Source organism: Notechis scutatus, chromosome 3, assembly GCF_049901735.1.
Source record: "Notechis scutatus isolate UNSWTSFEM ecotype Mainland chromosome 3, rNotScu1.2, whole genome shotgun sequence".
Taxonomy (NCBI): Eukaryota; Metazoa; Chordata; class Lepidosauria; order Squamata; family Elapidae; genus Notechis; species Notechis scutatus.
The window spans coordinates 71,804,646-71,824,895 of NC_142011.1; the positions used below are offsets into that span (position 1 = coordinate 71,804,646).

Here is a 20,250-nt window from a genome sequence, read left to right on the forward strand (position 1 = left end):
CAAATACACACAAGCTGTTCACTTTCTTCTTTTTTCACTTTCTCTTCCTGGGGTTACAGTTTAGTTACAAAGTTCCAGTTAGAATGTATCTTTTAGAAGTCTTGTTACAATTTAACTTTTGATTCTTTCAAATTCCAAGCAGCCTCCTCCATCCAAATCTTGCTCTTATTCTTTTCCTCTCCCTTCCCACTTACAGCAAAAAAAAGTTTTTTAGGTGTTCAGAAATCTTTATTGTCCCCTTGGCATTTAAATTTCCAGTTTAACTACCTGCTGCTGCCAAAGCGGGTTTTTCCGATTTCTCATTCATCTGCTGTCAACGTAAGGAAGGAGAGTGAGAAAAAAACCTTTCCCTTTTCACTTTCATTCGCTGCTTCCGAAACTTCTTTGGGAGCGATGTATCTTTTTTAAAGTTTAAATTCCAGGATACCTTAGTTGTTGCTTCTTATCCCGGTCAGCCAAAACTTTCACTTCTTAACTTCCTCCTGCACTTTCTTTTCCGGATGAGTGCTTCTTTGAGGCAGCCATTTCTGACCACTGCTCTTACCGCCTTTGGAAACGGGAGTTTAGCCAGCTGAGGAGGAGAGGTGCAACTCCCCTCGACCCTGCCGGGATCTCCCCTATCTTCACCACCTCTACGGGGTGGCTTAGCCCCGAAGCCGGCTGGCTCGGGGCACTCCAGCGGCGAGCCCAGGCAAAAACTGCGCACGATCACGGATTCCTGCCTGCCGCCGAAGCGCTGCAAACCGGAACTCCGGTACCTATTTTGTTGTTGTTGAGTTGGGCGAATCAGCTCTGAAATGGCCAGGCTAGCATGCATTCAGGTGCCTCCCAACCCTTACGTGCTGCAATCTGCCTTCGCAGCAAGCAAGGGGGTTGGAGGCAGATGAATGTACACTAGTCTCAAAAACCTCTGGATGCGGTTGTGTTCCCTGGATTTTCACTGCCAGGCTGTTTAACTTCCTTTAAAGTTTACTTAATGCAGAATGGGAAGGATCCGCATTCTGCATCAAGTAAGCTTTGAAATAATGTTTAAACAGCCTGGCAGTGAAAGTCCTTCCCAGTACGTGAGACTGGGGTATTTTTTTTCCCCTGCTCCTGGATTTTCACTGCCAGATGTTCAAAATTTTCTTCAAAGTTGACTTGATGCAGAATGGGAAGGATCCACATATTGATACTGATGTAGTTTATACATATTGTTTTGTTGGAAGAAATATCCTTCAATCCTTCAGGGCTCAGTTCCAAGTGCGGGGGGTGGGGGGAAGGACACTGGAAACAGGGAGGCTGTTAGGAGAGATGGTGGACAGGATCACATGCCTTGGGTGAAGAAAAAAGGGAAGACATGCTGAGAGTCCCTGGGTTTTATGCCCTCTGTGGCTTTGAACTTACTGGGGCCCAGGAAGAGTATCCTGACTGGTTGCTTTCAGAGGTCATAGCCAGCTTTGTAGGTTCTCTGTGTGCTAAGTTTGGTTGAAACTTGGTGGGTGGTGCAGTGAAGGGCAATTGAATGGCTCTGCCTGAAGGAGATAGATTTTTGTTATGTAGAATAGACTGGCCTAGGCCTTAATGGCCCATTAACAAAGGTGTGTGTGTGGGGGGGGGAGTTTCTGCCTTTTAGGGAAAATATTCTGCCTTTGTAGTGTATCCCAAAATATTTCACTTTCCTAGGAGATGGGTGGGTTTTAACCTCCAACAGTTTGAATCATATTTTTTTTCTACTTGAGCAATACCACCTTGTTTTTGTGATATTTTTGACTTGACCCAGCTATTGGCTTATCTTTTACAATTTTTTTCTTTTGATTCTGGTTATTGCCTGCTCTTTATTCTATGATTTCCTCTGGTGATTGTAGTAATATGTTGTAATATGTCCTTGCTTGGTTATTGATGCATACACTTTTCAATAAGTTTTTGTACAATATCTTGTAATCTTCAATAAAGGGTATTAATGTCTGTCAATAAATATTATTATAATACATTAAGATAAAACATGTTTTAATTTTTTGCAGGAGCCCTTAAAAGGATGAAAAGGCAACACAGTTTGACAGAATCGGAATCAGTTGTATCGGAATTGGCCTTGGATGGTACAAAACAGTCACAAGCACAACCACTCCAACTTGAAGAAAGCAGCACTTCAATTGTTGAAATGAAAAATGGTAACTCCAAAATTAAAGAGATAAAACAAGCTTCTCTAAAGAAAAAAATGAAAACTCATAATATTGATAAAACGAACTTAAAGCAATGTGAGCAGGATTCAATAACAAAAGGAACAGATAAGAATGAAAAATATTTACATACTACTTGTAGAGTATTTAATACAGTTTACTGCCTGGCAAAAAGCTGTAAACCGTTTTCAGACATAAAAGAAGAGATAGAAGTGCAAATTAAAAATGGATTAGATATGGGAATAGGATTACATTCACGTACAACTGCTGTGAAAGTAGTTGATTTCATTGCAAAGGAAATTAAAAAAGAAATATTTACTAAAATTATTGAAAATAATCTGAAAATATGTTTGATTATTGACGAAGTCCCAATGATTTTGTGCAAACCAGTTGTTATAGTTTTCTTAAAAGTTGAAGATTCAGTTACATCACCAACAATTTTTGTTGAGCTAGTTGAATTGGAAAAGCAAGATGCAGACACAATATTTTCTTCAGTTATGGAAAGTTTAAATAATATTGGGCTTACTAAGAACTACCTTGAAAAAAATTTAATAGGATTTTGCTCTGATGGTGCCAGCATTATGCTTGGGAGAAAATCTGGAGTGAGCACTAGGATAGCAAAAGAGTTTCCAAACATCATAATATGGCACTGTTTAAACCATCGCCTCCATCTTGGTTTAGATGATTCGATAAATGAAATAAAGCAAGTAAATCATTTTAAAATATTTATTGATAAGATACATACTATTTTTCATCAATCTAATAAGAACAAAATGGAACTTACCAAAATATCTGAACAACTTGGAAACGAAATTACACAGATTGGTAGAGTTTTGGGACCAAGTTGGGTTGCCTGTAGTTTAAGGTCAACCCTAGCTGTGTGGCATGCTTATCCAGCGCTACATCATTTTTTTCGTTCAAAGGAAAAGTACTTCGGTATGGCTGCCCGTCTTGAAAATAGATATTTTCTGACTGATTTGGCATTGATGATTGACATTCTAAACGAAATTTCCATACTTTCAAATGCTCTACAAGCAAGAAATATAGACATAATAAAGGCTGACATACTCATGACAAGATCTATTAAAGCATTTCAAATGCTTGGAAAGGAAAAGGGTCCATACGAAAAAAAAGTAGATGAATTAATTTCTTCAGAAACATTCAAAAATATAAAATTTGTAGAAAATCAGCAATTTGTCGGGCTTCCTCGGGAAACACTTTTAGAAAACATTGTAATGAATTTGGAAAAAAGATTAATGGATTGTGAACATTTAAAAGCAATTTGTGGCCAATTTCAAGACAGTAATATATTACAAATTCTCAAATATTTGAACCCAGATTATTGGAATATTGAAGAAGTAGACGTTCCATGGAGACCAGCTGAAGATAAATTGTTCGTATTTAATGACATTTTTAATTATGAAATTGATATGAATGATTATCGAGATTTTTTGGAAAATGTTTTAAAAAATTCCCAGGAATATAAAATTCCTGAAAGTGTTCAAAGAGCTAAAAATATTGTCAGAACAATTGCGGTCAATTCAGCAGAAGTGGAAAGTGGTTTTTCAAAGTTGAACATAATATGTTCAGGAAAGAGAAGTCGCCTAACTCTTCCTAATACATCAAACACAATGACTATTAGTCTAATTGGCCCACCTCCAAAGGAATGGGATCCTACTCCTACAGTGAAAAAATGGTTAAGGATAAATCACTCAGCCGATGATGCTCGGATAAAAGGGAAGAAAATTGCAAGTTAGGACCTCAATCAAGCAATATGAAAATATCTTAGTTTTATTTTTTGTCAGATATTATTTAATATTTTTTTCATTAATATTTTAAAACTCTTATAATCTAGTTTTGTGTACCTCTTTTATTGTTTTATTTAAGTATTAAATGCATGAACTATCTTTCGGTATATGGGGTTTTTTATACATAAAATGGTCATTAGGGCAGAAAACCAGTTGTTAAATTATTTGAATTCCATCACTGCAAGTCGTCCTCAACATTCATGATTGAACCCAGAGTTATGGTCGTAAGTCATGCTGGTCATTAAGAAGATCAACATGTGACTATCCATAATTTTACAACCTTTGTTTTGGTGGTTATAAGCAAATGCCAGAGCCATTAAGTGAGCTCATTGTCTGCATTAGGTTCTTTTTTTGCCAAAAACCAGAAGTAAATGTTGGTATGTAGTCTATATATTGGACCCCCATATAAAAAAAGTATTCATATAAAAATGATTAAACGTCTAAAATATGTCCCTAAACTCTTAAGGTTACTAGTAGTTGAGTAACATAAATTTAATGTAATCTATTATGGTTTGATGTACAGTCAACCAGATGTTCAGACTGGATTTGGCATTTTTAAACACATATCCAGTACTATTACTGGATTTGGCATTTTTGTCCACTTATGAGTTCTTCCCAAGGACCTGTGTTTAATAATTTATTCTGAAATAAATCTAGTAAAAACTATAATATCCATAACCTATTATATTGAGTTCAAATAAGATGAAGTCTTCAGTTTCCTGAATTATGCAAACAGAAAAATAACTGGGATTGTTGCTAGTTGAATATACACTAGAATATGCTGATGTACAGAGATTCACATCAGAATAGTCAGACTTAAACTCAACCTTCTTTCCTTCTCTCTTATAATTTATTTTATGAGACATACAGTATTTTTGAGCACGCATGTGCCCAAAACTCCTGAAGAAAGAGATTTAATTCATATAATTTCCCACATAATTTTTTCTTCCTGTTAGTGACAGCAAATAGATGCAATAACTGGGTCTACTTTATATTTCTTTTGCTAAATAACAGCCCACCAGAGCATACAGTGGGATAGTACTGAAATTAAGAATTAAAATTTTATGATTCTACGAAGCCTTAAATGAAATCTCATTTACACACAGAGGTATGAAAACCTATTTGGCTGGCAGCCCTACAGAACCATCTGGAAAGATAGAGATAGGGAGAGAGAGAAGATTGTAATTCCTTGTAAAATACAAATATATAAAACAAATATAAAATACAAATATATATTTGTATTTTATATTTGTTTTATACTATTTATTTTTTTAATGTAGATGCCTATATTTTTATGTCTGTTGCTTTTATGTTTGTTTTTTATCCGATGGGCGTGTGCTGTGCAGAGTTGCTTTTGGTGAGACGGGCAGCTTTACAAATTTGATAAATAGCAAATATATAAATTCTAGTTATCTGATAAAGCTATGCAATAATATGGATTTGAAGGAAACCTGCATATATCACCTAAATTAAACATGTCATTCTTTCCATGGTAGCTAAACAATTTTAGGAAAATTTATAATTGTAACTGTTTTTAGTTGTGCACTGAATTTCTGGTCATTTTTTAAACAAAGTAATTATGTTCATCTGCTAATTCCTGGAGTCTATGCATCTTAAAATGCCAAGATTAGAATTAAAAACACCATTCACCCAGATTAGGGGCTCAATTTGGGATAGGGGCTGGAGAGTAACTCATAAATGACCTCTTCTTGATACCAAATCCCTGTTGTCTAAAATCCGTCAAATATGATCATCTCTATAACTTACATTAAAATTCCTGACATAGGGCAGTCTCTGTTACGAAGCAGTTCTAAATCATTCTCTTAAGAAACTCCCTTCAGCTCAACAATAATAAAAAAATAAAGGCTCCCAGAAGTTAGAAAGGAACTTTCTTTGCTGCAAATGAAGGCTCTATCATTTTTCTATTGACAAACAGATCTTTTCTTGCAATGTGAACCTAGCTAGAGCCTTTGACCATTCATGTTCCTTGTAGAATTCTATTATTCCAGATTTCTTAGACTCTTTATAAATGCTAAGATTTTTTTTTCAAATGCCTGTTTGAAGCCTCCTTTCCATACCAATTATGCCCAAGCAACCACAGGTGTTTTATGTCTACTTCAAGTAGGCAACTAACCTACCTAGTTTAAGATTATAACTGCCCACTCAGAGATTATTTAATACACAATTAAATGTAGCCCCACATTATTTATGGACTGGATCCCGATTGTTTCAGGTAATGGCGTATCTCTTCTGTTGCTTCCTGCATTTTTGAAATCTAAAAAAGAAAACCAAGTTGGGGCCAAGCGCCAGAATTTTTCGGTAGCTGTTGCCAAAGTCTGGAGTCAGTAATTTTGCTGTGACTGGTCCAAGGGACTACTTTTTGGAAAATGCTATCACAAACTGCCCTCAGGCAATTTTTTTCAATAATTCCAATTTTAATCTGCCCCGTTATATCTTTATCACTGTGGCTTTACTTAAAGCAATTCAGATAGTCGTCGACTTACAACAGTTCATTTAGTGACCATTCAAAGTTGCAAAGGCATTGAAAAAAGTGACTCAGTTGTTTTTCACTCTTATAACTGTTGCAGCATCCTATGATCACCTGATCAAAAATCAGATGCTTGGCAAATAAATCATATTTATGATGGCTTCAGGGTCATGCAATTACCTTATGCAACTGTCTGGCAAGCAAAGTCAATGGAAAAGCCAAATTCACTTAACAATGTTACTAACTTAACTGCAGTTATTCACTTAACAAGGTTGCAAATTGGGACAAAACTCCCTTTACAAATGTCTCATTTAGCATCAGAAATTTTGGGCTCAATTGTGTTCATAAGTCAAGGACTACCTGTAGATGTGTACACGAAAGTCAGTCTCATTGATCTAATGAAGTTTACTTCCAAAGAAGCAGATAACAATTAGATGCAATCCACTTTAAGATCAGTGGTTGAAAACCTAATTATAAATTTGACTCATTATCTTGAACCAGATTTTTAAAACTAATACCATAGTATAATCCTAGAATATATATCAACTCAGCAGCCCTGCTCATTCCAGAGAAATGTATGTACTCCTTGATATGAATATTTCAGCCTACCTTGCCAGTTGATTTATCCATTTCCAAGTTTAATCATGTGATAGAGGGGAGCGGGCAGGTGTGGGTCATTATCTTTTGGCCCATAAGCATGCATAGAATTAGACTAGTAATGACTGCACTACTTGTGATCTTAAAGAGGCTTCACAGGGACTCTAGTAAAATTAATTCTTTATAATGGTTTTGTACAACTCCAGGCATATGCAAACTAATCAGAACAAATGTTTCATTGAAATGAATAGAATTTGAATTTAGTAATATTGGCTAAGCATCGCGAAGTGATGATCCCCAGGATTTTTATTGCTTCTATTCCTATGCCTTTAGCAGCAGATAATATTCCTGAAGAAAAGTAACACACTGATTTCTGTGGTCTGCCTTTAAAAAGCATGAGAAAAGGGCAGGGTTTGATTTTTAGTTGGTAAATTTGTTGCTAGGTAGACAACAATACATTTACTAAGTGGGTGGAATGTGACCCACTATTTTTTTTAGATTATTAGATCTGGAAATGAGTATCTAAAGAGATGTGAATAGGGAATTTCAACTGTGTAACGTACACATGCAGGTTTCACAGGTCAATGCTCTACCCCTATTCTGTTAAATGCAAACTGCAGTTCAAAGTCTAGTAGAATATTTGCTGACCTTAAGTCAAATAACATAAGGCAAATCCCATCCTGTTGTGCAACATGAAGAAACTGCCAACTACAGATGAAGGACATTGTTACTGTGCCAAACTGAGAAAACCATCATATTTTGCAACTGGAGAAGAAAAAGTGGTATCACTTAATTCTCATCCTTTGATTGGCTGATAATGCCTATTCAGATACATACTATCTCCACAGGATACCATTTTAAGATGCTTCTTGCAAACTGGAGATGTCCATACTTTCCATTATATTGAAATAAATAAATAAAAATAATTATCTGTGTCTTGGAATGAAATAGAAGTGGGGGAGGCTCCAAGTTATTTTATAAAGACAGGGCAATCTTTAAAAACTATTGTCAGTGACCGTTTATTTCTGATATAAAATAAGGGTAACATTCCCTGATCCTCTTAAGGACCAAAACAAATAAAAAGTTTAATTTACAGTTTTCCTATCACATCACAGGTCACACTACGGCTGTTTGTTTCTTTTAAGAATTTATTTGCACAAATAATGTCCCATTAGTTTCGGTTCTAAAATTATGGACAATATTGAAACGTCTATGGATTTCCAGTTCCATAGTATCATAAATAAATGGCAAAAAAATAAATTTTACTACCATTTCATGAAATCTTATATAACTAGGGTTATTTATATTTGACACTAGTGCATTGTAATCACTCAGGCAATTGTAAAAATATAAGAGGGAATGGTTTTCCAGTATCATGGTATATCATCCTCAGTTATCACAAGGAAAATTGTTGTCCTGCATTACAGTTGATAAGAATTCTAAAAGGGGGGGAGGATGTCCAGGAAAAGAGCTTTCTTTGCTGTTCTTCCCGCCCTTTGGAACATTCTCCCAGACGTCTATCTCTCATAAATGCTTGAAGACCTAGTTCTGTTGACTTGCTCAGCTCGCAGCTATCCCCTGAAGCCCATTCCCCAGCCTTGTTTCATTTTGAACTTTTCCAAGTTTAATCCATTTAATTCCATTTCCAAGTTTAATCATGTGATAGAGGGGAGCGGGCAGGTGTGGGTCATTATCTTTTGGCCCATAAGCATGCATAGAATTAGACTAGTAATGACTGCACTACTTGTGATCTTAAAGAGGCTTCACAGGGACTCTAGTAAAATTAATTCTTTATAATGGTTTTGTACAACTCCAGGCATATGCAAACTAATCAGAACAAATGTTTCATTGAAATGAATAGAATTTGAATTTAGTAATATTGGCTAAGCATCGCGAAGTGATGATCCCCAGGATTTTTATTGCTTCTATTCCTATGCCTTTAGCAGCAGATAATATTCCTGAAGAAAAGTAACACACTGATTTCTGTGGTCTGCCTTTAAAAGCATGAGAAAAGGGCAGGGTTTGATTTTTAGTTGGTAAATTTGTTGCTAGGTAGACAACAATACATTTACTAAGTGGGTGGAATGTGACCCACTATTTTTTTTAGATTATTAGATCTGGAAATGAGTATCTAAAGAGATGTGAATAGGGAATTTCAACTGTGTAACGTACACATGCAGGTTTCACAGGTCAATGCTCTACCCCTATTCTGTTAAATGCAAACTGCAGTTCAAAGTCTAGTAGAATATTTGCTGACCTTAAGTCAAATAACATAAGGCAAATCCCATCCTGTTGTGCAACATGAAGAAACTGCCAACTACAGATGAAGGACATTGTTACTGTGCCAAACTGAGAAAACCATCATATTTTACAACTGGAGAAGAAAAAGTGGTATCACTTAATTCTCATCCTTTGATTGGCTGATAATGCCTATTCAGATACATACTATCTCCACAGGATACCATTTTAAGATGCTTCTTGCAAACTGGAGATGTCCATACTTTCCATTATATTGAAATAAATAAATAAAAATAATTATCTGTGTCTTGGAATGAAATAGAAGTGGGGGAGGCTCCAAGTTATTTTATAAAGACAGGGCAATCTTTAAAAACTATTGTCAGTGACCGTTTATTTCTGATATAAAATAAGGGTAACATTCCCTGATCCTCTTAAGGACCAAAACAAATAAAAAGTTTAATTTACAGTTTTCCTATCACATCACAGGTCACACTACGGCTGTTTGTTTCTTTTAAGAATTTATTTGCACAAATAATGTCCCATTAGTTTCGGTTCTAAAATTATGGACAATATTGAAACGTCTATGGATTTCCAGTTCCATAGTATCATAAATAAATGGCAAAAAAATAAATTTTACTACCATTTCATGAAATCTTATATAACTAGGGTTATTTATATTTGACACTAGTGCATTGTAATCACTCAGGCAATTGTAAAAATATAAGAGGGAATGGTTTTCCAGGATCATGGTATATCATCCTCAGTTATCACAAGGAAAATTGTTGTCCTGCATTACAGTTGATAAGAATTCTAAAAGGGGGGGGGAGGATGTCCAGGAAAAGAGCTTTCTTTGCTGTTCTTCCCGCCCTTTGGAACATTCTCCCAGACGTGAAACAGCCCCCCCCCTCCCTCTATCTCTCATAAATGCTTGAAGACCTAGTTCTGTTGACTTGCTCAGCTCGCAGCTATCCCCTGAAGCCCATTCCCGAGCCTTTTTTCATTTTGAACTTTAACTATTCCTGATTTTATTTATTATTATAATATTGACATATAGCTTTTGTGTCTTTTTGCACAATGCCTGAATCGTTCTATGAGGAAGATAGGTATTTTTTAAAAAAATATAATAAATAAATTATAGGGAAATTGCCAGCTAGCCAGGGGCTCCAATGGGGAAACATCGCAGTGGAGGTGGTTGATGGACTAACAACAGATCCGACCTCTCCCCCCATCCTGCCCCCATCCCCTTCTTTAATTGGATTGTAATGTTTGGCTTGTTTTAACTTCTTTGTGTGTGTGTGTGTGTGTGTGTGTGTGTGTGTGTGTCTGTATTATGTATATATGTATATACATATGTGTGTGTGTAAATATGTATGTATGTAATGTAAAATATATATAATGATTATAACATAGAGTTACCCTGCGAGCCCAAGAACGAGCCGGTAAAGGAGCAAACTCGCGGCGATATTGCGCCAGCCGAGTCCGAGGGAGCTGCCCAGATCGCTCGCTCGCTTCCCCATCCGAGCTGTCATTAATACCAATAGGATTTCAAAAAAGAAAAAACCAAAGTTGCTGTGTGGCAGTGCTTTTCTTTAGAATTGTAGTGGGGGAAAGAGAAATTAAAGCTTCTGTCTCCATATGATGAAACTTCCTATGCATCATTAAAGTTTAAAGTCTCCTAGCATCAATGCATTTAATCTAATTAAACTGGCAAATGCATATATATATACATATATATATATATACATACATACACACACACAAAAAAAACCTGGTATCTGTCTATCATCTATCTATCTATCTATCTATCTATCTATCTATCTATCTATCTATCTTTCTATCTATCTATCATCTGTCACTATATATATCCTTCCTAAGCAATTTTGGGAGCTCTGAGATAGAGCAGCAGCTTAATGGGCTAATGTTGAGATATTTAAGGAAGGCAGGTGAGGTGTCAGCTCCAAAGGTGCTTTCCTGGGCACCTGCCAGGTCCGGGTAAAATTGATGTATGTATGTATGTATGTATGTATGTATGTATGTATGTATGTATGTATATATCTTTCATTTTGTATACATAGTGAATATGACAAAACTTCAACAGCCTTCTATAGCCCTCTAATGTCTTCTCCATAGTAGATGCTGACACAGGACTTGGTCCATTTCACATCCTTCAAAGCTGAGAATGCAGCATCTTCACTTTCAGCTGCATCCGGAGGCTTCCCCTCCCAACCGGATCCAGCCCTCTAACTAATACATTGTCAGGATCATTCACGGAACACGAAAGCAGGAAATAAAACCCTTCAATCACTTCATCAAAGCCCTCAATATTGTCCTTATTCAGCCTTCCCATTTAAGGCTGCAACATTAAGGCCAGGGAGGTCGGGGAGGCCAGGAGTGGCAGCCTTTCTCATTCACAGATTTCTGCAATGGATGCATTCGCTTCTCGCCGTCCAAGCCTTTTCGGGATCATGATTAATTCAGAGACAGATAACCATCAGAATAAATGTATTCTTTTCTTCTTTCTTCCACAATTCTCTCTCTCTGTGTCTCTCTTTCTCTCCCTCCCTCCCTCTCTCTTTCCCCCTCTTTACAGGTTAACAGAATTTGGAAGGGGCCTTGTAGGTCATCTAGTGATAACGTGCATAAGCGCACCAACGTGCCTACCGCCCCTGTCCTATTTTCTTTGATTTTTCTTATATGTATCCATGTATTCATAACTATGTTTTTACTTACACCTATTATCTTGTCAGCAATTGACAAACCAAATAAAATAAAATATAAATAAATAGTCCAACCCCCCACCCCCCCAGCAGGAAATCGTACACCATTGCTGGCAGATGGCAGTCCAGTCTCTTCTTGACCCTCCTCTCTCCCTCCCTCCAATAAATGATGACGTCACTTGTTGCAGTTTCTTTGGAAATAGCCGGAAGTGAATTTTTAAAAGGGGGGGATGCAGCCCAAATCCGGTCGCACAATGAACCTCTCTCAGTCCAACGCTGCGGGAAGCGGCACGCTCTGCCGGGCTCTTTCCCGACCCAGCCATCCGCGTTTCCTCCCTCTGTCTCTCCTTCCCTCCCTCCCTCCCATTGATGATCCGGAGGATGGGAAGGCAGCATCCTAACCAAGGGATCGATCCGGGTTAGCAGCGTCAACCCTCTGTGCTCCCCCCCACCATCCACCCACCGCGTCCTTCGACCCCAGAACAAACCCGGGCACCGGGCGACGCGCCTCCCTCCTGCGCCAATCGGACACTGGGATCGGGCCAGCATATGGCAGGATAGGGCTGCCGGGTCTCCACCCATCGCGGTGTGATGCGACGCTCCGGCCAGCCAACCCCAGCCGAGCGTCCCCGCCTTAAGGCACTTTACCCTGCGAGCCCAAGAACGAGCCGGTAAAGGAGCAAACTCGCGGCGATATTGCGCCAGCCGAGTCCGAGGGAGCTGCCCAGATCGCTCGCTCGCTCGCTCGCTTCCCCATCCGAGCCTCCTGCCGCTGCCAAGTCGCCGGCACGGGAGCCACCTGTCGCGGGCGGAATGGAAGACGCGAAAGAGAGCCGCTCCGGTTTCCTGCCGCCTTTCAGGCACTTCGCCACGCAGGCGATCCACGTGGGGCAAGAACCCGAACAATGGAGCTCGCTGGCCGTGGTGCCCCCCATTTCCCTCGCGACCACCTTCAAGCAGCAGGCGCCCGGGCAGCACAGCGTGAGTGAGGATGGGATGGGAGGGGTGGGGGAGAAGAGGCTGGCCGACGACGCCGGAGTGGGGTGTGGGGAGAGTTGCTCTCCCTTTTGGTCGCCTGTGGCTGAACCCCCGCAGAGACTTGCGACATCTCGAAAGCCAACCCGGGCACCTTCCGTTGATGACAAGTCGTGAGGTGGTGTGGTTTTTTTTTTCTCTCTTCCCTTATCCGGCCTCCGCATCGCTGAACCACACTCCTGCCTCAAGAGCCTGCATCTGTTCCTCTTAGGGGAATTGCACAATGTGTGCTCCCCAGAGTAGCTGCCGTCCGGATCTCTTCTCAAGCCTCTGATACTTATTTCCTAAAGCTATACTTGAGGCCCCTGTTCCTGCGACCTTCCTCAGAAGGCTGTAGTGTTTTTTGTTTTTAAAGGGAGGGAAGGAGGAACATATGCTTGAGCCTCTGATATTCTGCCTCACTAAAATACAGGGTCGCAGTTGCCCATTCTAAAAAATGTCAGAACGACTAAGAATGATGAAGAATCAGTGGGGAAAAATGATGGGATAGTGCAAAATGTTCATGATGGTACGCTTCTAGTCATTTTTGCCACAAGGCAATCTAATGGCCAAAACTTGTGAGAAAGAGCGGGGCGGGAATCCTGTGGCTGTGGGGAGGGGGAGGGAGGGGAGGAAATGCAATAGCCCTCATGTGTGTTTGCTTTCAGGCAGTCCTTTTGATAAAAATGAGCAATATTCTTCTCCAATACTGGGGCCTTTGAAAAACAGTGTCTCCAGAGTTCAGGACGAAAATACCATTAATTAATTCAAAGGACAGGCCTGCAGATTCTGATTCTGTGTGAGAAACAGCATCCTAACCACAGAAGTAGATTTTATTTATTTGATTTGTCAATCGCTTACAAGATAATAGGTGTAAGTATAAACATAAGTAAGAATACAGGAAATAGGTACAAATAAATGGGGACAAAAGGACAGGGACGGTAGGCACAATTGTTAGTGGGACTTGTGGGATTTGTTTCAAAATAAAACCCCTTACGTATGGTTTGTGGGTTGTTTTCCTTGTTTGGAATTGACACTGCTCATCCATATGGCAATCTAGGACGCGCCCTATTCTTCCAAATCCTGCATGCTTTAAAAAAAAACCACTAGAGAAATAAGTTAAACTTTCAGGACAGGGAAAATTGGACTTCAGCCGCCTTTTATTGGAGTTAAAATCCCAATACTTACTTGGATTTGCAGCTGGTATATTTGCCCAGCTAAGACTGGCATGTTATCTGCATTCATTCTTGGAGATCTTAGAACTATCCACTGTAACACATGGTTGAATTATATCCCATTTCAAATTCTGCTCTGCCTTTCAAATGCATTCAGTTGAACCGACTACTGCAGACTACTGGCCTCTGACCAAGCTCAATTATAGGAGTGTGTAACTCTTACGTAACAACGACTATCCATTTCTATGGAGAGTTTAAAGGAGCCACTATGACCTTTAAGATCTGATTTGGGAACCAGCTCTTCAAGAAGCCATATATTTACATTTGTATCTGCTGGGGTTTAAGTTTCCCTTGTGAAGATCTTCCCTGTCTCATATTGATCAGCAGTATATTTGATGAAATCATGGGGCGGGGACCTCATAGCTTGCTGGTCGAATCTAGATTTATTCCCTGATTGTTTGCTTGGTAGAAATATGTTTTTCTTTAGATTGACTTTGGTGTTCAGGATAGCTTGTTTTAGACATTTTAAATGATGGGTTTTTTAAAAAAGTTCATTCCCAGTTCCATGTTATAAAAATCATAGTGAAACTTCCAACTCACTATACAATGATATTTACCTTTGTCCACTTAAAGTATTTCATCAGTGTTGAATTTCAGGAATCTTGTTATAGTTCTGAGTAATTTGAAGGAAATGCTCACTCACTTTAACTTGGAAAACGCTTAAGGGCAAGGCAAAACAAACTTGTCTCTGTCTATATTATTCACTACAACATGAACATTACATAAATAAGTGGCAACCATCCAAAATATTGTTTTAGCAATCACATGCCCCAAATACCACATTTGGTAAAAGTAGCATGGCAATTATTTTAAAGCTTTTACATGCCAAACTCCTTTTTCTTGGTTTTTCTACAGCAATTTAAGATATGCTTAAAGTCCAAGAAGACACTTAATGCATAACTAGTTAATCTATGAATGTTTAGCCAGAAAGGTGCTGTTAAAGCTAAAACTGAAGGACATTTTAAAAAAAACTTTCTGTGACATTTCTGCATTTTACCTTATTACTTTAATTTTTTTCTGCCTCCTGGCTAATTTGCAACAAATTCCATTGTTGCAGTTTTGGAGAAGATGTATTAAGGCCTGTGAATAATCAATTCTGATGCAAGAATGATTGTAGAGTTCATTTATATAGCCATAATGCAGGAAACAACATAGCAATAAATACAAAGATCAACTATGCAGCTTTTTTTTTTTAATCTGTAGCCAAGTAAGCGAGTCGGCTTAAGTTAGAAAAGTACAAGAAGTTTCTTTTTTCATTTTGGCTGAAAATGCAGTTCTAGCCCACTTGCTTAATATTATCTTGCAAAGTACAGTAAAGTAATATGCATGAATTTTATGAGAAGTTTATTGTTTTTGTTTTTTAAATAGAGGACATGAGGAAAAGCATTGGTTTATTTATTTATTTATTTACTTGCAAGACTTGCATGGCTTCCTATCTCATACAATGACTCTAGATGGCTCATAACAATCCATAAAACAAATTCAAAACTAATATACCCTATTATATGATATGTAAACACAACCATTGTGGCTTAGTCAATATTCTGTGTGAAAACATGCAATGGCGTAACACAGGGGTGTCAAACTCAAGGCCTGTGGGCCGTATCTGGCCCATGGGGTGCGTAGATCTGGCCCGTGGGTCACCCTGGAAACAGTGAAGGCCCGGCCCATGGTGCCTCTGCCAGCAAAAACAGAGCCACCACAGAAGCCTGACACAAGTGATGTCAAACTGGCCATGTCCACCCTAGCCACATTCACCCATGCCCCCCCGATCAAACATAACTCTGATGCAGTGGTGGGATAAAGCTAGTTCGTACCGGTTCAATCCAACCGGTTAACTTTTTGCACAGTTCAGAGAACGAGCTAATCCCACCACTGGCTGGCCTTGCCCCTGCCCTCCCAAGTCACTTCTTCTGGCCTGAGAAGATAAGGGCGACAGCAGGGGAGCAAGACTCGCTCCAGGTGGGGATGGAAATCTCCACCATAGAGGGTGATACAAGAAGTGGTGCAAGGAGTAGTGCAGCCCTCTCCAGCCAGAGCAAGGTAAGGGTGCTATTGTGGCAAAGTGGGGCGGTGCAGGCGGATGAAGCGGCGGCGATGGCTGGAACCTTAGTGTGGGAGTGAAGTGTCCCTGTACTTGCCTTTGTGCAGCAACAGCATTCTGCATTTGTCATGGTACATTTGCACTCAAAGCAGCACTTGCCTCCCACTGCTTTGGGCTCAGAGCTATAAGCCACGTCTGGGAAGCACTGTGTCAGAGAGAAGCAGCCAGGCCTGATTGTCCGGCGCCTCTTTCGCCACCGCTGCTTTGGCGACCTGCGCCACCCCACCTCGCCATGAGTGATGTCAAGTGGGCCATGCCCACTCAGTCACATGACCACCCCGCAGCCACTCCTACCCAGCCAGTCATTAGGAGAACTGGTTGTTAAATTACTTGACTCATATCACTGTCCAGATGCGGTCCTCAATGAAATTGAGTTTGACATCCCTGGCTTAGCATGTGCTAAGTAAAGGTAGGGTATTCTTCACATTTGAGTAATCTAATACTGAATCCTTAAATAAGGCTGCTCACTCATCAGCCTCTAACTCAGATCAATGGTGGATTCATTTTTACAAAAATATTTTTTAGTTCTCAAACCTTAATTCACATACATGATTGGATTTCTTAAGTAAATCGGTGCCTGGAAAGTCCAGTAAATTTTTATAAACTTCACACCAGTTGTACCAATGTCTGGTAAAGAAGTTTGACATTCTGTGTTCTCTCTTTTAGGGCTTTGAGTATAGCCGCTGTGGAAATCCCAGCCGTGACTGCTTGGAAAAGGCTGTAGCAGCACTAGATGGTGGCAAATACTGTGAGCTATCAATATTTCTAATAAGAATAGTAATGATTATATTCTTGAATGAAGACTAGGAAAGTAACCTATTTGAATTTGAAACCTAGATATAATCACCTCTGACATTGTGCAGGAGCATCATTTCATTTTATGTGTTTTGTTAAACCATATTTTGTTCTGAGATATTGATATCTATATTAATCCATGTCTCCAGACTTAATCTAATGGCTAAAATATTTCGTTGTACTTAAATCTCTTGAGTCAATTTATGGGGCAAAGCTTCTACATGCTTATCCAACAAACAGGCATTCAGAGTCACAGGTGATAGTCGCTGGTATTCAAATTTTTTTACTACTGGCTCTGTGGGCGTGGCTTAGTGGGCATGGAGGGGAAGGATACTGTAAAATCCCCATTTCCTCCCTACCTCACTAACCTGCTTTCCAGCTCCGTTCTCCTGTGCAGGGCAACAAAAGAAGACCCAGCCGATCAGCTGGGACTCAGGAGGCAGAGAATAGATGGGGGTGAGGCCAACCAGAGGTGGGATTTACCAGTTCTCTGAACTATTCTGCTACTGGTTTTCCAGAACCTGTCAGAATTGTCTGAATAACACCTCTGGCACCTCTGGTACCTATTTGCTGTACTGTTTAAATATATTGAAAAAAACATTTTATGAATTAATCAAATTTCATTTGCTTCTATTTTTACTTCAGGTTTAGCATATGCTTCTGGATTAGCAGCAACTCTGAATATTGCACACTTACTGAAGGCAGGAGATACTGTTATTTGTACAGACGATGTCTATGGCGGTAAGAAGCATAGCAGCATGTGTTTTAAACATTTTTGAATGTCAACTCTTCGGTTGGTGCTCCAAAGTAATTTAAACATAATGGTGATTGTTGAAGAACAGCTTCATGATGAATAAGCACAATAGTTAAAATATCAGTAGTGGAGATGTTTTTATCACCTCAGATGCAATATATTTTAGACCAGAAGTCCCCAACCTCCAGGCCGTGGCCCACTACTGCACTGCGCCCCATTCAGAACTGGGCCACGCTACCTGTGGGTGAGCATGGATGCACACACAGCTTCATGCATACGAGTAGCAGGTGTTGGCGCGTGCAGCAGTGGGCACTGGTGTGTGCAGCCCCCTCGTGTGAGCAGCAGCATGCACCCGCTGTTCACACAAATGAAGGTGTGCGCAATCCTAACCCTAACCCTCGCACAAATCCACCATCCTTTCTCTTCTCCCATCAAGCCAAGCCACCTGGATAGGTGGGGGAAAGCTGTTTTAGACAGAAGGATTTGCCCAGTCAGTTGCAGATATCAATAGATGGTCTTGCAGTTTGCCCTTAGTTTTACTAAATTCATGAATGGCACTATTTATGTTGCTTACATGTCTTATAATAGGGGTGTCAAACTCACGTCGTCATGGCGGCATCATGTAATGTATCAGGACTTTTTTCCCCTTCGCTAAACCGGACAGGGGTGTCTCCAGAACATGACGCATCCAGCCCGTGGGCTGGGAGTTTGACAGCCATGCCTTATAAGCTACAGTGTAACCTAACCTGACTTAAATTTTACTGAGAATTTACAGTAAGAAGTCATGTATTTAATTTATTTTCTTATCTAATCTTCCTCTAGATTGGAAAAGGATGGTTTGTGCTTGTCTCTCAATTAAGAGAGGAGCTGGTCTGGATGACAGGTAGAAACCATCCTTTGCTGGTTTGGTTGAATTACAGAAAAAAAAACACCACTGTTTCTAAATAAAGGAAGGGAAAAGCCCATTGAATCCAGAGTATACGTAATAATAATAAGCATGTTTGGCATTGCTTCTTGAGAACATTTTGAAAATTTTGCTTTTGTTACGTGTAAAACGGGGGTAGGGGGAATTACTGAAAGCAGTATATTTGGCAATATATTTACATGCTATTGAATCCAACAATGCTCATCTGCAGCTTTTCTTCCAACTAATCTATGTGTGAGAAATCTACTCTTAAGACTGGAATTAGAGTGCCACGTATTCTTCAGGAGCATGTGGGGCTTTGAGGAGGTAGAGCTTGAAAAGGGTTTAGGTTTAGATGACAAAAGAAGGGAAGAGATATGGAGCAGTGATGTACTCCAGAGCTGGGAGGAAAAGGGGGCAGACCCAGCAGCCTGGCAGATGAGAGAGTCCCCATCCTAAGGTCTTACTATTAGTCATTGGGTTCTGAGTGTTACAAATGTGAAGTACTTTGGCTGCTCAGTGCTGTTCCTAAAGGTTGCTCTTCTATGTCCCATTACATATTTAAAGACTGGAGCATGCCTAGCAATGCACACCATTATTTGAGCTATGTTTTATAAATGATCAAGCTCAATTTGTCTGTAATTTTTCCACCTGGAAATTAGAACAATTTCTATGTCATTTTTAACATAGTGCAGGCAATGCATCAAATGAGACACGGAGCGAATTCGGACATAAAATGGCAGAAATAAAGTTTTACTCTGACACTGTATATTTTGCTCCTGGAAGATAAATATCTTGTACTTAATAGGCAGGTATTGCAGACCTACTTTCATATTGGCTGAAGATGTAGGTCACTTCTTTTTAATGGGGATCTCTGAACTGACCTTTCTGCTGCTTATGCATAGAATTTCTAGGATGGCAGCCAAGATGACTTTAGTCATAAACAAAATAGGGTATCCACTTACTTCACAGGGTTAGCCATGTAATGTATGCCCTGCGACAGAGTGTCTCACATAGCAGTAGGAGAAGGAAAACATGTTTCCTCAAAAGCAAGTAATAGGTTGGAGCAATGCCCCCAGCTAAACTTTGCTTCCTTTTTTTTAATCAGGTGAAGATATTAATAATCTGTTTTTCAAAATGCCTATATTTTTTTTTTTCTTAAGTTTTCGCGGGTACTTACGTGTATGGCATTCAGCTTTGTTCGGGTATTTTCCCACGTCATTATAGTTGTGCTTTTAAAGTTGTAGCAACGTTTCAAAAGCCTGATGATGGCAGATGAGATTCTGCCGAAACGTTGCTACAACTTTAAAAGCACAACTACAATGACGTGGGAAAATACCCGAACAAAGCTGAATGCTATATATATATATGTGTGTGTGTGTGTGTGTGTGTGTGTGTTAAGGTTTTGCAGGTACTTACATGTATGGTATTCAGCTT

General features: G+C 39.4%; 1 protein-coding gene and 1 pseudogene across 2 annotated transcripts in view; both read left to right on the forward strand.

Moving 5' to 3' along the window:
• The first annotated feature begins 513 nt into the window (after nucleotides 1-513).
• Nucleotides 514-4,066, forward strand: LOC113419782 (E3 SUMO-protein ligase KIAA1586 pseudogene; annotated as a pseudogene). The gene is made up of 2 exons (XR_015748612.1): nucleotides 514-754; nucleotides 2,004-4,066. The product of XR_015748612.1 is annotated as an E3 SUMO-protein ligase KIAA1586 pseudogene (transcript).
• Nucleotides 4,067-12,699: 8,633 nt separating this feature from the next.
• Nucleotides 12,700-20,250, forward strand: part of CTH (cystathionine gamma-lyase) — a 29,039-nt gene continuing 21,488 nt past the window's right edge. The window contains exons 1-3 of the mRNA XM_026679350.2: nucleotides 12,700-12,988; nucleotides 17,027-17,108; nucleotides 17,801-17,896. Coding sequence (XP_026535135.1) covers nucleotides 12,821-12,988; nucleotides 17,027-17,108; nucleotides 17,801-17,896 — 346 coding nt within the window. The 5' untranslated portion in view covers nucleotides 12,700-12,820. The remainder of the gene's footprint in view (nucleotides 12,989-17,026; nucleotides 17,109-17,800; nucleotides 17,897-20,250) is intronic.